A 13692-nucleotide genomic window follows, 5' to 3' on the forward strand; every position below is an offset into this window, starting at 1 on the left:
TAATCTAGTGAGACTCCCCGCGGGGATAGATCGATCTAAAATCTATGGGAATAGAGCCTAAGACACCGTTAGTAGGGCAAAATGCAAAATAGTTGTTCCATCTTTGGCCACACCCATTGGCGCGTTCCATCTTTTGCCTTACCTATTGGCGCATCTGTATCGTTGGCATTTCCCGGAGTGATATATTTTCTCTACAGGTAGTCCATGTACATGTAGCTCGGGAGCACCTTATTCTTGCTCATCTGTCCCCTTCTTCTTGACTTGACTTCCCATTCCGTTCCATTTTCGTGCACTGAAAAGCTAACATCTCATAATACCTGATGAAACCTGCGATTTGTCGTACTTAACAGTTACAGGACAGTTCCATAAAGTTGGTTTGCCAAAAAAGTGATATAACTTAAACTTGCTGATAGATCGTGAACGTTGCAGGCTGAATAGAACGGAAGAGGCATTCCACCATTGACACGCACCCTTTGAATAGTAGACAAGGATATATCTAAAAAAAATTAGGCGAATAAGATACATCTAAAGCTAACTTCTTCCCTTCTTCAAAACTCTTTCTTCCAGAAGCGTTCCTAGATCAGTTCTGGTATTTCCGTTCAGTTGAAATTAAATCCGTTGTCTTTTGCCATAATGCGCTACTGATATCAAAGTGGTTTTCAAGGAACTATTACGTATAAAGTTTAGAACGTAGCGCACCATGCAGAATCAAGCCCCTCCCATCCCTCATCGATACCACTTTTCATTTTCTAACCTGGTTTGTTTGATAAAATTTCATCTTCTAAATGTTATACTTTTATTTAGTATGGGAAAAGAATCCAAATGAATTAAACATTTTTTAAAAATATTTTTTCTTAACATTTTTATTATTTTTTTTATCTTTAAAAGAAATATTTTTTCTCGGTTTTCAAATAGGGGAATGAAGGGAAAAGGGGAGCTTCTCTATGTGTAATAGTATAAACAAAGACAAGTATAATATATCAGCTGGGAATGCCATCTCAGAAATGAAAAAAAAAAATTAAAAATCTCTGTTGAAGTAATCTTCATAATTATATAACCTATACTATAGCATCTAGTTGCTACATGTAAGGACCAACATTATAATGGGCATAGTTTGCAAGGGAAAATTTTCAAATTAAAATCTGACCACATCTTTATTTTTACTTTCTTTATTATTTACATCATAAATGCAATCAAATTTTGGCATATGATTTATCACAGATATACTGAGGACGGAATTGTGTAAACAAATAAAATCAAAAAATTAAAAAAAAAACATGTACATGTACATTAAATCAAAGCAGTAACTCCTTAGATATATTTACATTATCCTTTTAAGATATGAAATAGCATAGACACCACTGTTTCTAAAAGGAAATGTACAATATTATTATATAAGCACAAATGTATTATAGTCACCTGTAAATCCTATTAAGTAACTTTCTTCTTTGCAGTAAAAACACTGCAAAATAATGTGAATCTCTCCTTGCAAAAACAATGAAAAAGGTTAATATTAACACCCTGTTTTATACAAAGAGTATTGTATAATGTGGTATATCTATCTATCTATCTATCTATATATCTATATATACAATTATTGACTTTAAGTGAGGTCAATATGTCATTTTGCAGACCTCAGAAAAGAAATATAAATGTCAGTGTCCTTCAAGTTAACATCAAAATTTGCATCATCACTGTCATCTAGCATTGTTGATAATGTGTTCTTTCTGATTGGTAAAATGATCAGCAATTATGCCATTGGTCAATTATATATTTGGAGACCACCTCAATATGTCAATAGTGGGCCTTATCAGACCTCACATTACTAGATATCAAATTATATTCTATTATACACTTGGCCAAAAAAGTTTGGAATTGTTTTTCAATAATTAAAAACTATGTAATGTAGTGGGAAAATCTTCAGTGTATATAAAAATGTAACTAATGGTAGTTGCATTATCCATCAATATTTGGCTAAAATATATATTTACCTTAGCTCATATGGTTATTTTATAATTATTAAAAATAACATTGTTTCCAAACTTTTTGGTCAGTGTATAATTATATTATATTATGTACATGTAATGCACTTAAGAATGTTATGTTATGCCTTAAATCACAGAGCAGTACCGGTAAATATTACATTTCTAGTGTTTTTATATGACAGTTCTGCAAGGTCCTTCTAATACTCGGTAAATGCACCCTTTTGGTCCACAACAATGTACACGCTACACCTGAAACACCCTTTACTATATAATGGTAGCTGTATGTGGTGCAATTGTTATAGAACAAAAAATACAAAAGATGAACCTAAATTCAAAATAAAACCAATTTATCAGCATTTTTACACTTCATTGCTTTTTTGAGCCTTAGTAACTTTGTAAAAGTATTTTTATATTAATCTGTTTGATTATAATATCAGATAAGAAAAATACAATGTATAAAATGCCTTGTGCCATACTAATAATCGGTGTTCAGTAAGGAAGCAATTAAAACATTTATTTTACAATAATGACTTTCATGGGGAAAAAAGAAAGCAAAGTTCTGACTTGTAAAACATGACTCCCTGTTCACAACTTTTAGAAATGGTTCTCTTGCATTTGTTTACAACACAATTATTTGTTCCCTTTTATATTAAACTGATGTTAAATGTATACATGACACATAAGGTAACATTAGATTAACAAATATACATAAAGAAAGTACACATTAAAAAATGATGTATACTTGAACGTTAATTCACATATCAAATTCACATTTTCTTACTTAGGTCAAAAGACCAGCAGTTAGTACAAAACTTCTTTGACTTAAAGTAAAGGACTGGACCACACTCTAAGACCACATTAAGGGTAGTTAATACTGTATTGTTCATTTAACTGCTGACTTCCAAGGCCTCCTGTCTTTGTCTGCGACTACGCCTAGCTTTCAATTTTTCTTGTAAACCTTGGTCCATACGAGCTTTGTTGATTTCTTGAGCTCTTTGGAATTCTTCCATCTCACGCTCGTGTTGTTTCTTCAGCTCCTCTATGTCTCCTGTAAGACAACATTTTTACAGTGAAAAAGAGTATAAAGGAGATACTGAGCATGCATGTTTATGCAAGTAAATGTCTAAGATACAATGTTTTGACTTATTTGCTTTTTTGTTTATGTGTTTGTTTGGCAAACAATGATGTCAGAGCATCTATCATTATAAAAAATGTTTTATGGCATCTGCACGTTTGCTCAAATATTACGCAAAAATTTTTAAATTTACAGAAAGTGTTTAAAGCATTTAAGAGAACTGCAGCTTTTTGTTTATATTAAAAAAGGAAAACAAGACTTCATTCAGCAAATACACTTACGTCCTACTTAACAGAAGTGCATGAGGAATTAAAAATAAAATAAAAATATATAAGGAAAGTTTACCAAAGAGGTCTTCCTGAGAAGGAGGTGGTGCCAGTTCATTCAGAGGTAGTGGCGTGGCAGATATGCTGTCATTGTCACCAGGTGCCAGTTCATTACCTGTGATGACCCCCTCAGGTTTCTGTAAGTAATAACAATGTTAACATTTAAACAATCAAATGGAATTAATAAAATACATTGAATGTATACAGTCTGTTATGTAGACTTTGTTTAGACTATTAAATGGAAAATTTCATAACCAGTCAGAGACAGAGAGTTTTTTATCTTTAACCAAGAGTTGAGAAATTTGCACACCATAATAAAAAGTCAGAGCATCTGACTCTTCCCATTAAAATATTTCAATTTACCTCCACATCTTCTCCATTTGTTGATACTGCATCAGCATCTATAATGTCCACAAGTTCCTTCTCTTCAACACTGTCATCAAACATGTTCTCTGCAGAAACAAAAGAAAGGATTGTTACTTGAAATTTCCTTCTTTTCGGAACTCACAATATCTTGCAGCAACTGCACTTAAGTGAGACTTTTGTAAAATTAGTTTTATTAATGATGATTTAGGGTTGCCAATATAACATCATACCTCTATTCAGAATGTGCATACGATCATTTAAAATATCAGTAAAAATTGAAAAAATAAAATCAAATTGGTTGTGGAAGTGTATACATGTACATGTATAAAGAGGAGATCATGTAATAATCCTTCTACCTTCTTGTTAATATTTGTGCATGTGGAATGTAAGACCACTTTTTGGTAAATTAAGTCCATTATATATAAAGTTAATAAAAGTGCAAATTAAATTAAATAGTTCCCACAAAAAAATCTGTCTATTTGATTTTGCTGTTAACACTCGTGGGTGTGGGTGTGTGTAGGTGGGGTTGGTTGTGTGTGAGTGTGGGTGGGGTTGGGTGGGCATGGGGATAAGGGGGGGGGGGTAGGAAAACAGTTGAGGCCATCTCTTGGAAAGTCAGTAATATAATACTTACCATCTGACACAGTAAAGTCCACATCTGTTCCCAGAACCTCCTTCACTCTGGCAACGAGAAGGGTTACCCTCTCCTGTCTCAGTTCCTTTTCCTTTTCATTGACTTTCTTAGTGGCATTAGCAATATCTTTGTTGATTGTATTGTTAATTACCTAAAATTCATGATAAGACAATATTGACTAAATGAATATGAACACTGAGCAATCTCAACATACAAAATAAACCCTAACATCCTTCCTTTGGTTATCGTACTACAATTAACTTTTTGGGAGTTCATTGTAAAAGTTACCACACACACGTAGCATAGTACTTGCTACAGAACTAATACCTATGCAAGATACACTGTTGTAAGTATGGAATTACAGCAAAAACTGATCATGAATTTGCGTGTAGTATTATTGTGGAGAAACGCACAAGATATGAATCTCATGCTACTCAGGATGGAGAAGATATAAAAGGCTATTTTTTCTTAAAAAAAAAAAAAAACACTCGGCCTGTATTCTCTATGGAACTCTTCAAAATACAGCCCCTGAGCATTTGTGTGTTAATTTCCATTAGAAATTCTTTTGGAAAAGCTTACAGTACATATTAACTTACATGGTCAAACCACTGTATCAGGGCAGCACACCTCTTGTATGTTGTGATGTAGCATTGATAAGCATGCTGGTGTCTTTCTCCTGTGTTCATATCCGAATAAATATTTGTGGTGGCTTTATTCAGGGTGTCCATCTCGGCTTTGGTGCAGTATGGGAAGGTTATGCCGTGGAGGTAACGCTGGGCACTTGTGATGTTCTGGGACGCAGCAATCAGGTTGTTTCTTGTTTCTGTTGTTATGGTGTACTTCCTTGGTACATCACTTTAAAAAAATGGCAGTAATTTGAAATACAAGAAGGAAATTTTTCAAAAATATCTTAATCTAACTATCAAACATACTTCAGTGCTACTTGTACTTTATCAAAATATCTTTCATTATTAAGTTCCTTTTTCAAAATTGTCATAGATAATAACAAGATTACTTACTTTGGTTGTACTTTTAAAAGTTCCAGCCATTTTTTGCAAGCAAATGACAGTTGGTTGCAGCCATGCTGCAACAGGGTACGAGCATTTTGCCATTTAAATTTGGCCACACTAACTCTCTGGTGATGGTCCAGAAGCATGTCTAGCTCTGATTCCAGTTTGTACTCCTTTTCACTGCCATATTTACCATTAAACACAGAAGCTGAAAGACAAAAAAAAAAAAAAAACACATTGTAAACTATTGCAAAAGCAATCAAATTAAGTGGGATGTATTTGAAGAGACTTGCAGTTGCTGAGCTGAAAGCAACTAAAATACTAATCAATGGCCTAGGATTTTGGCTAATTCTGTTGTCTAATGGTTAATTTAGAAGGTTTTGGGATGCATCACACTTGAGGAAAGTCATGTGTTGACAAATTATAAATTGTAAGCAAATCAAATGATCTGACAAGATGGGTCACAAGGTGTTAATTGAGCCAGCCTAACTTCACTGGAGCAATACCCACAGGAGTAAGGCCCAAAACTGGGTTTAACTTAATATTTGAACACACACACAAAGCCCATGGTCCGGAGGGTTTGGAGATGGGGGTGATGTTTAAAAGAACCACTGCCTTTGGCAGAAAAGGTTCAATCTAATCAAATCTGATTTAGGTTCAGTGCCATCTGTCAAGCTAGGTCAAGTTATGGGGTAAAAAGGACAACTTTTTCAGAAAAATAAAATTTGAAATCATTGGCTACAAGGCTACTCATTCTGCATACCTAACAATTCATCCTGCTCCTTGTAAAGTTTCTGTAAGGCCTCTGCTGCCAGCTTCATCTCCTCCACTTCCTTGGCTACTTTGTCTCTCTGTGCAGTTACGCCAACCAATTGCTTCTTAGCAATTTCTTCATTGTTGACTGCATCAAGGTATTCCTCCTACAGAAGATGAAGCAATGACGAGACAATTAAATAAAATATTTAAAGAAATTAATCACCTGAAGTAATCACAAGAAAAAGAATAAGGCTGGATTTGGTAAATTTAGCCTCATTTATAAATATAATTATTATAATACCAGTAAATCAAGAACTACATGTACTTTAAATATAAGAGAAAAAAATCATCACTGCATGGACACAACCCTGACTGAAAAAGGATAGTATTACTTTGATAGTGAAAAAGTAATTTAGAAAATAAATCTTACCTGTTCCTTTGTTAGCATAGCTTGGTATTCTTCTGCATTCAAAAGTTGTTGTACAGATGGTGCATTGTCTACATCGGCCTTTTCCTTCTTCCTACAAATCAAAATAATTCATCATTAATTTGTGTGTGCTATTGTAAGCTCAAAACTAGACTTATGTGCCATATGCTAAGTAATATTTTCATTGTTGAATTGAGTGAGGCTAAATTAGTGAAAGTCAAACTAACACAGAATTCAGAAAAAAAGTTAAAGAGATGAAAAATCGAAGCTTTGTGTATGACTACAGTCTTTACATAATTTTGACAGCTGCCAATCTGACAAAGAAATTTATTTTCAGTCTTATGCATTGTTTTTAAAGCTTTTAAAGAAAATACACCAGTTCAAGAAATAAATATTATAATAATGATTATTTCATAAATTACTGAATGATTGACAATATTTTTTACGCAACAAAGTTTAATATCAATTACAGTAAGTCATTCAATAAAATCAGAAAATATTTCTACATACGTCTGTTCTACACATTTCTTGTAATGTTCTTCCAACTGCTGTATGGTATCAGAAAGTTCAGCTACTTCTTTCTTTTTCACTTGCAAGGCTTTGACAACATTTTTGTTTTCTTTCTCATGGATTTCCTTCTCCAAAGCCATATACTTTTCCAGCAGTTCTTTGTTGATGTCAACTGACTTCATCTGTAACACAAGCAGCAATGCTTCTATAATAATTTGATCAAGTCTATTCAAATAAATTTTACTTGCTACTTCCGTGAATCCCTTTTAATTCAACGTGTATAATATATTATTAATGTTCCTGTTTGCACCTTTACTTTATTTTTCCATTTTATCTTTCCTCTTCAGCAAATTAGGGTGAAATCAATTAAATTCTTTAATCATTTTCATAAAATACTTGCAACTTGCAATTTATAGGGCTTCAAGTTCTGTGACCGTGTTATATTTTCTGAGACCTACCTCAATTTCAGTTTTCTCCTAAAATAAAGAAAAAAGCAAATATTAATTGGATGGATCAAATTATGCACTCTGAAACAACATTTGTCAAAAAATATATATCATAGATTGCGTCAACTGGTAACTGATAACAAAAATGTGAGACAACATGACAAAAAGTAACTAATTACCAGAATAAGACTTATTTTAAAGTGAGAAAAAAATTCAGAGCAAAAACAAATGTTTATATATCAACATGCATCAATTATGGACAAAGGAACAATTAGTCTAGATTGCATATGAATAAATCAATTCTATGAAATGCATTTCAGTAGTGAACAAATATAAGTAGAATATTAACAATAAATACAGTGTAATTTAGTATACTAGTATATATATTATATAGTGTTCAAACCTCTGGAGAATTGTCAGTAATAACAGGTGTTGGTTTTGGTTTCTCTGCAGGCTGTTGCTGTGATTGTGATGTTGCTACTGGAGCAGCAGCAACTGTATTGTTAGCAGGCGCAAGTTGCTGCAGCAAAATTATATCACACGTATCAATACACAAGATCTCAAGCTGGCATGTTAAGTCTGTGATATACATATTATGTGTTTTTTAAGCATGAATGCTGCAAGCTTGCATACTAATTAATAAGCCAGTTGCTTAAATTAGTTACAGTTTAAATCTGTTGAAAACTGGTTAAAGATTTTTACACTTAAAACATGATAAATTATGAAAAATGTAACTCAGTTGTTATAGAGAAAATATTTTCTTAATAAGAAAAAAAATCTCTCAAAGATATTTTATTATGAATGACAATTTGACATAATCCTATGCAATTCAATATAGCACAATGACATACTATGCAGAAACTACTAGGGAAAAAGCTAGCACACTTTATGTGATGAATAAGATATAAAAAAATCTGGACTATTAAATGCCTAAGCTAATTCAAATGCAGCAAAAAAAAAAAAAAAAAAAAAAAAATCCAGCATATAAGCAAACACCATGTATAATTATTTATATTAAGCATTAAGCATAAATACTGATAGCAATACTGAAGAAAGAAAAGGCCTAAAAAGCGACCACTACACTTGGTAAGTGAAAGGATAGGAGGGCTTTGGGATGAATAGTTACTGACACATCGCCCATAAATGGTATGATAAAAATATCCATAAGACTGAGAAAGTTTAATCACCTCTTTAACTTATGTGAATGTAGATAATGAGGCAAAAAATACCATATCTTGAAACCATGAGCAAGGTATATTCAGTGAGGATGACAGAAGGGATATGGGAGTGGAGATCATGGTTTTGTAATTACAGTGAAACATTGTACATGTACAGTATGTATGTCTTTTTGATTCTAATTATTTAAACTTGGTGTAAAGTAGAAAGATTTTACTGTAAATTTGAAGGAACATAATACTGGCGCACTAAATTAACTGTCATAATACTAATAAGTTCTATGCTACATGTGAATGCTTGGGTTTTGGTTTAGGCACATGTACTACATGAAGTGATATAGTTATAAATTAGTCATATATATATATATATATACTTTGGGCACATGCTTTTCATGATCTTATATATACTATATATACAGTACGGGATACTAGTACTGTGTATGTCTGTCAATATATGTCCTCATGCTTAGCACATGTTTTTGGGGCTCATGCAGTCCATAAATGTCATGCTTTTTATTATGATCATGCCTGTCTACCTCAATAAAGAAAACCACCTCCTCTTGCAAAGAGTCAGACGTGGGCTTCTTTTCAACTGAACTATTTTGGAAGCTGTTTGAATCCTGGATTGCATTGAATTCCTTGATTGCTTCGGGAGGTGCCTTTTCTGTCTGCTCTGCAGCAATGGTGGAGGTGATGGGCATTCTTTCATTGACCTCCAACTCTCCATCTCTGAGACTTGCCTCTCTGAAATCCAGTGCAGGATCTTTTATTCCTTCAAAAGGAGCCTCTGCAATACTGGATAAGCCCTTTTCTCCATTTCCTTTCATTTGGGTTGCAGTTTTAACACTGTATTCTTCCTCGCCACTTATAACTTCACCCCCAAAACTTGGCTCAGCCGCGGACGTTCCAGCTGCAGTGTTGTTTTCATTCTCAAATGTGAGCGACTTGACTGAGGCAGTGCTATCACTGTCTTTGTGTGTATCCTACATGTATTATGCAAATGCTCCATGAGTACAGATATTTTTCTAATATCAATATAAGATGCCTGCATATTTCAAAAATGATGGCAATGCTCTCTATGCATCAATAAATATATGATAACGACATACTGTACACTGAAAATACAAAAACACATTCTTTACCACATCAAGCTGTAACAAAAACACCTCATTCCTTATCCCCAATATTTCATCATGGTAAAAATTTAATATGAACTCTACTACATGACCATGTCCTTCATAGTTAAGATAATGCATTACACTCTCTCAAACCCCCTCTGAACAAAAACACACCCAATCACAGTGACATTAAGATACATCAAGTGTCTGTATGATTGTGTGTATGCATTCGTTTGAGGCATATGGGCTTAAGATATTTATGCCACTTTACATAGGTTTCACCTACACTGGTACCTAAGTTAATGTCAATATCAAAAAGAGTAAAGCAAACATACTTGTCTTAACACATCAAAGATCAATGCTTCATGCACAGTCAGATCTAATCTGCATTAGGCTATAGCTAGGATGCAATATTCATGAATATTGCGTCCTAGGTTATAGGACTAAGAAAACATTAATCTCCTCCATAAGCCAATCTAAAACTCTACACATAAAGGTACTATTATAATCAATAGTATAGGAGTATATATAGCATACCAGCATGATATTCTGGTTCATGTTTAAAAGCATTTCAGAAACAGATTACAACCTTGAAGCTTAAAATATATATTTATGAGTACACATGAACATCACTGGCACTAGTATAAAAGTATACAGAATTTTTTTCATATTTTTTTATCTCTGGGCTTTATCTCACCTTTGGACTGCATTTGTAACACAAATAAATAATACTGCACTACCAGTTAAACAGTACTTGCACTGTGTTGAAATAATAGTTTACTGCCACAACAATCACAAATTCAAAACTTGAACATTTAATGACTGAAAAACTACATTCTATGCCAAACACATGTGCATAATTTTTACCTATAACCTATGAAGAAATTAGAAGATTTCACTGCTCGTGCAACAAGACTGTTAAGTTTGGCACATTAACACGGTATTGAATTAGGTATATCTGCCTCTATTTGCCAGCCAATTACTTTCACCACTTGATTTCTAGAAATAAAATTCATGCCAGCCTATGAAATTATGAAAGTGGTTGCAAACAGACTTTAACTATGGGAATGACATGTTAATTATAATATTGTTGTTATTTTTTACTGACAAAAACAGTTACTTGGAGGCTTAACAAATTTGAAGGGCAAATTAGAAAATGTAAGGAGGCTAAGAGAAACTGGGGTAAAATAACAGAACGCTAATGGATATATATCCAATTTTCATTCTGGTCAAAATAAAAAAGTAGCTCACACAGCAGACAGAAGTACATGCAGTTGCTCTCCAGCAATTCTCTTCATCCAAAGCACATGAATATGTGCATTCTGCTGAATGTCAAACCAAGTTCAAACCTTTTATTATATATTACCTTTAGAGATGATCTGCTACTAGTAGTGCTTGCACTACTCTTGCTTTTAACTGACTTTCGGCTTATCAGGCTGCAACTACTTGCAGCTCGGACTATTTTGTCACATTTTCCTTCTTTCTTCTCAATTTGGGGCAAAGAGCTATGAGCCTGGATAGTTATATCATAGCAAAAGTTAAAATTAATTCTTAAAAAATAAGGAAGACGCCTTAATACAGTACTAGTACATGTACATACTATAATACTAGTGTAAACATATGCCCATTTATTTATTTATTTATTTATTTATCATGCTATATCAAATACTAAATTTACTTAACCACCACACCCTTTCAGAAAGATGATAAACACTCCACAAAAGAGTAAAATAAATATATTCATGCATATTCATGCATTCTTAGACACAATATTTAATAGCACAAATTACCATAACAGTTAAAAAATCAATATAAAAAATCATATTATTACAACATGCAAGTTTATATTAATTTCATCATGCTTTACCATCAATAAAAGGTGGTAACAATTGAAAGAATAACTATAAGTAAAAACATATGTATTGATTAAGATTTTCTACAATGGCAAAATGCATCTCAGTATCAAGAAGTGCTCAAGATTGACATAAAGAATTTACCAAATATTTGCATTCCTATATATTTTGTCTTGAAAATACACTGAAAAATTCTGATACAAACAACTGTCCTCGACTTAATGTAAAACAACATTAACAGTATAAGGAAAATTATCTCCATGCAAAAAAGAGAAAATTGTGAAATACAGAAATGGCACAATTCAACTGTCTGTCAAATGTACACATGTGGGATCTGGTCATATGCACCTGTGCATTTGCACATATGCCTAAAGGTGTATGCATGCATACCAGTACCTATATGTGTAAGTGATATCCAGATTTTGTAATGACTGATTCTCTTTCTGTTAAGGATGAAGTTTAAATTGAAAAGTATGCAGGGCGAAAAAGAAGAGAGTAGATCACATCCAATCCGGAAGGAGCAGATGGGCCCATGCTAGCATAAGCGTGAATCATATTGAATTTCTGACCAAAAAGTCATGAACATCTGATTTTGCCACATTTAAAATAAACCTAATTGGCTGAAAATATGGTAGAGTGAGCCCAATAATTCTGCATAACCTTAGTGAAATTCAGAGATCAGTGTATTCAATAAAAAAGCCAAATAAATTTATAAGAAGCTGTTAGAGTCAGCATCACATCCAAAAGTTTAAAAGACCAGTAAGAGTTACAGAAGAAAATTAACTCAGTCCTTACCTTCTGCTGGGGTGTTGGGTGTACATGCTGTGTAGGTTTTTGTTGTTGCAGATGATGTTGCTGATGAGCATGCTGTTGTACAGGGTATGCCTTGTTACCATTGTAACGAGGTGCTGGCTGGGAACTTGCTCCACAACCCATGTTTTTTTTTTAGTTTATTTTCTGTGGGTACGTAGGTCGCTAAAAAAGAAAAAGAAATACAATTAAACAATGGAACTATTATACAGTTATAATTAAAAACTAACCAAAAGTGACACAAATGCTTGTTTTCTGTTAAACAATCTTTTTATGGTTGAATGCAAACATATTAACTTTAATGGTACCCAGTACATGTACAGTAAATGTAGACAAATAAAAAAAATAATAAAAATCAAACTCCATGCCAGTTGGCTGAAATCTGATTTTGCAATTCTAGATATGGGAAGAGGCATATGGTACAGCTGTAAAATGTTCTCAAAAATGACTCTGAGAACCAAACTGGTTACCTGAGATCAGAATACAATGATTGAACTTCACAGTACTGTGTACATCTAGCTTTATAATAATTAAATGCAATGATATACAAGAAAAAAATTCTTGTCGAGGAAAACATTTCATATATCTATAATGATCTTGCCAATTCACTGCAATATTCAAGTTAATGTGTTACAATAATTAAAGATTTTAAAGTATGAAGGTACAGTGTACTGCAGTACATGTACCCCAATACTCCCAGTACCAGTTTGGGGTAACAAAATGTAGCCATGGGGCAATTACTGCTCAGATTTCATTTGTGAAAATTTTAGAAAATATAGCCACGTTTATGTTGGATGTTCACAGTACAGCTATACTAAATTGATATTATGTCATGGCATTATACAGTAATGGCCTCTCTACTGCTTAAACACAAGTACTCGTACATGTGCCGGTTAACCAAACTTCGAGTATCACAATCACAAATTAAACTAATTTACAGTATTAAAACGCAGAAAACTTTCTTTAAAAAGTTATATATCTGACACTCACCGAATCCGAATGTGTTAGTCAAATGACTTACTTATTCCAGCGCCTCGTTAAGCACAATGTTGCACAATGCTCAATTTGCTAAGTTCAATATAGGGGTAGGCCTACTTCTAGTTGTTGTGGTGTTCTCCATAACAGATATTACCATATGAATGCTTTGACGTCACCTCACCATGGACACAGCATATACAAAAGTAAATGGGACATTTTCGCG

The 13692-nt window shown here is 33.3% G+C and overlaps 1 protein-coding gene across 6 annotated transcripts; it reads right to left on the minus strand.

Moving 5' to 3' along the window:
* Positions 1 to 2315: 2315 nt before the first annotated feature.
* Positions 2316 to 13662, minus strand: LOC106177002 (uncharacterized). Of its 6 annotated transcripts, none has more exons than XM_087005979.1 (14): positions 13513 to 13662; positions 12477 to 12656; positions 9247 to 9693; positions 7939 to 8055; positions 7548 to 7565; positions 7090 to 7271; positions 6583 to 6673; positions 6160 to 6316; positions 5406 to 5604; positions 4983 to 5241; positions 4387 to 4537; positions 3750 to 3838; positions 3406 to 3523; positions 2316 to 3033 (listed from the first exon to the last, which is right to left on the minus strand). In XM_087005979.1, exons 2-14 carry the CDS (start codon positions 12615 to 12617, stop codon positions 2873 to 2875), a joined length of 2130 nt encoding a protein of 709 aa, XP_086862105.1. In that variant the 5' UTR covers positions 12618 to 12656; positions 13513 to 13662; the 3' UTR covers positions 2316 to 2872. The 6 variants fall into 6 exon arrangements, with proteins under 6 accessions (XP_086862105.1, XP_086862104.1, XP_013415071.1 ...); XM_087005978.1 differs by having other exon boundaries at positions 13482 to 13636; XM_013559617.2 differs by lacking the exon at positions 9247 to 9693 and adding an exon at positions 11195 to 11341 and having other exon boundaries at positions 13482 to 13636.
* Between the last annotated feature and the right edge of the window lie 30 nt (positions 13663 to 13692).

This window comes from Lingula anatina, chromosome 2, assembly GCF_051362555.1.
Source record: "Lingula anatina isolate TDL-2025a chromosome 2, LinAna3.0, whole genome shotgun sequence".
In the NCBI taxonomy this organism is placed as follows: Eukaryota; Metazoa; Brachiopoda; class Lingulata; order Lingulida; family Lingulidae; genus Lingula; species Lingula anatina.

What these genes read in the sequence shown, in the direction of transcription:
- LOC106177002 (XM_087005979.1), bottom strand. Translation starts at nt 12,617, where the DNA reads ATGGGTTGTGGAGCAAGTTCCCAGCCAGCACCTCGTTACAATGGTAAC. An exon ending in CTTTTAAAAGTACAACCAAA is followed by an intron (nt 5,242 to 5,405) that starts GTAAGTAATCTT and finishes ATTTTTTTAAAG; the next exon opens with TGATGTACCAAGGAAGTACA. An exon ending in CAAATGGAGAAGATGTGGAG is followed by an intron (nt 3,524 to 3,749) that starts GTAAATTGAAAT and finishes TATTACTTACAG; the next exon opens with AAACCTGAGGGGGTCATCAC.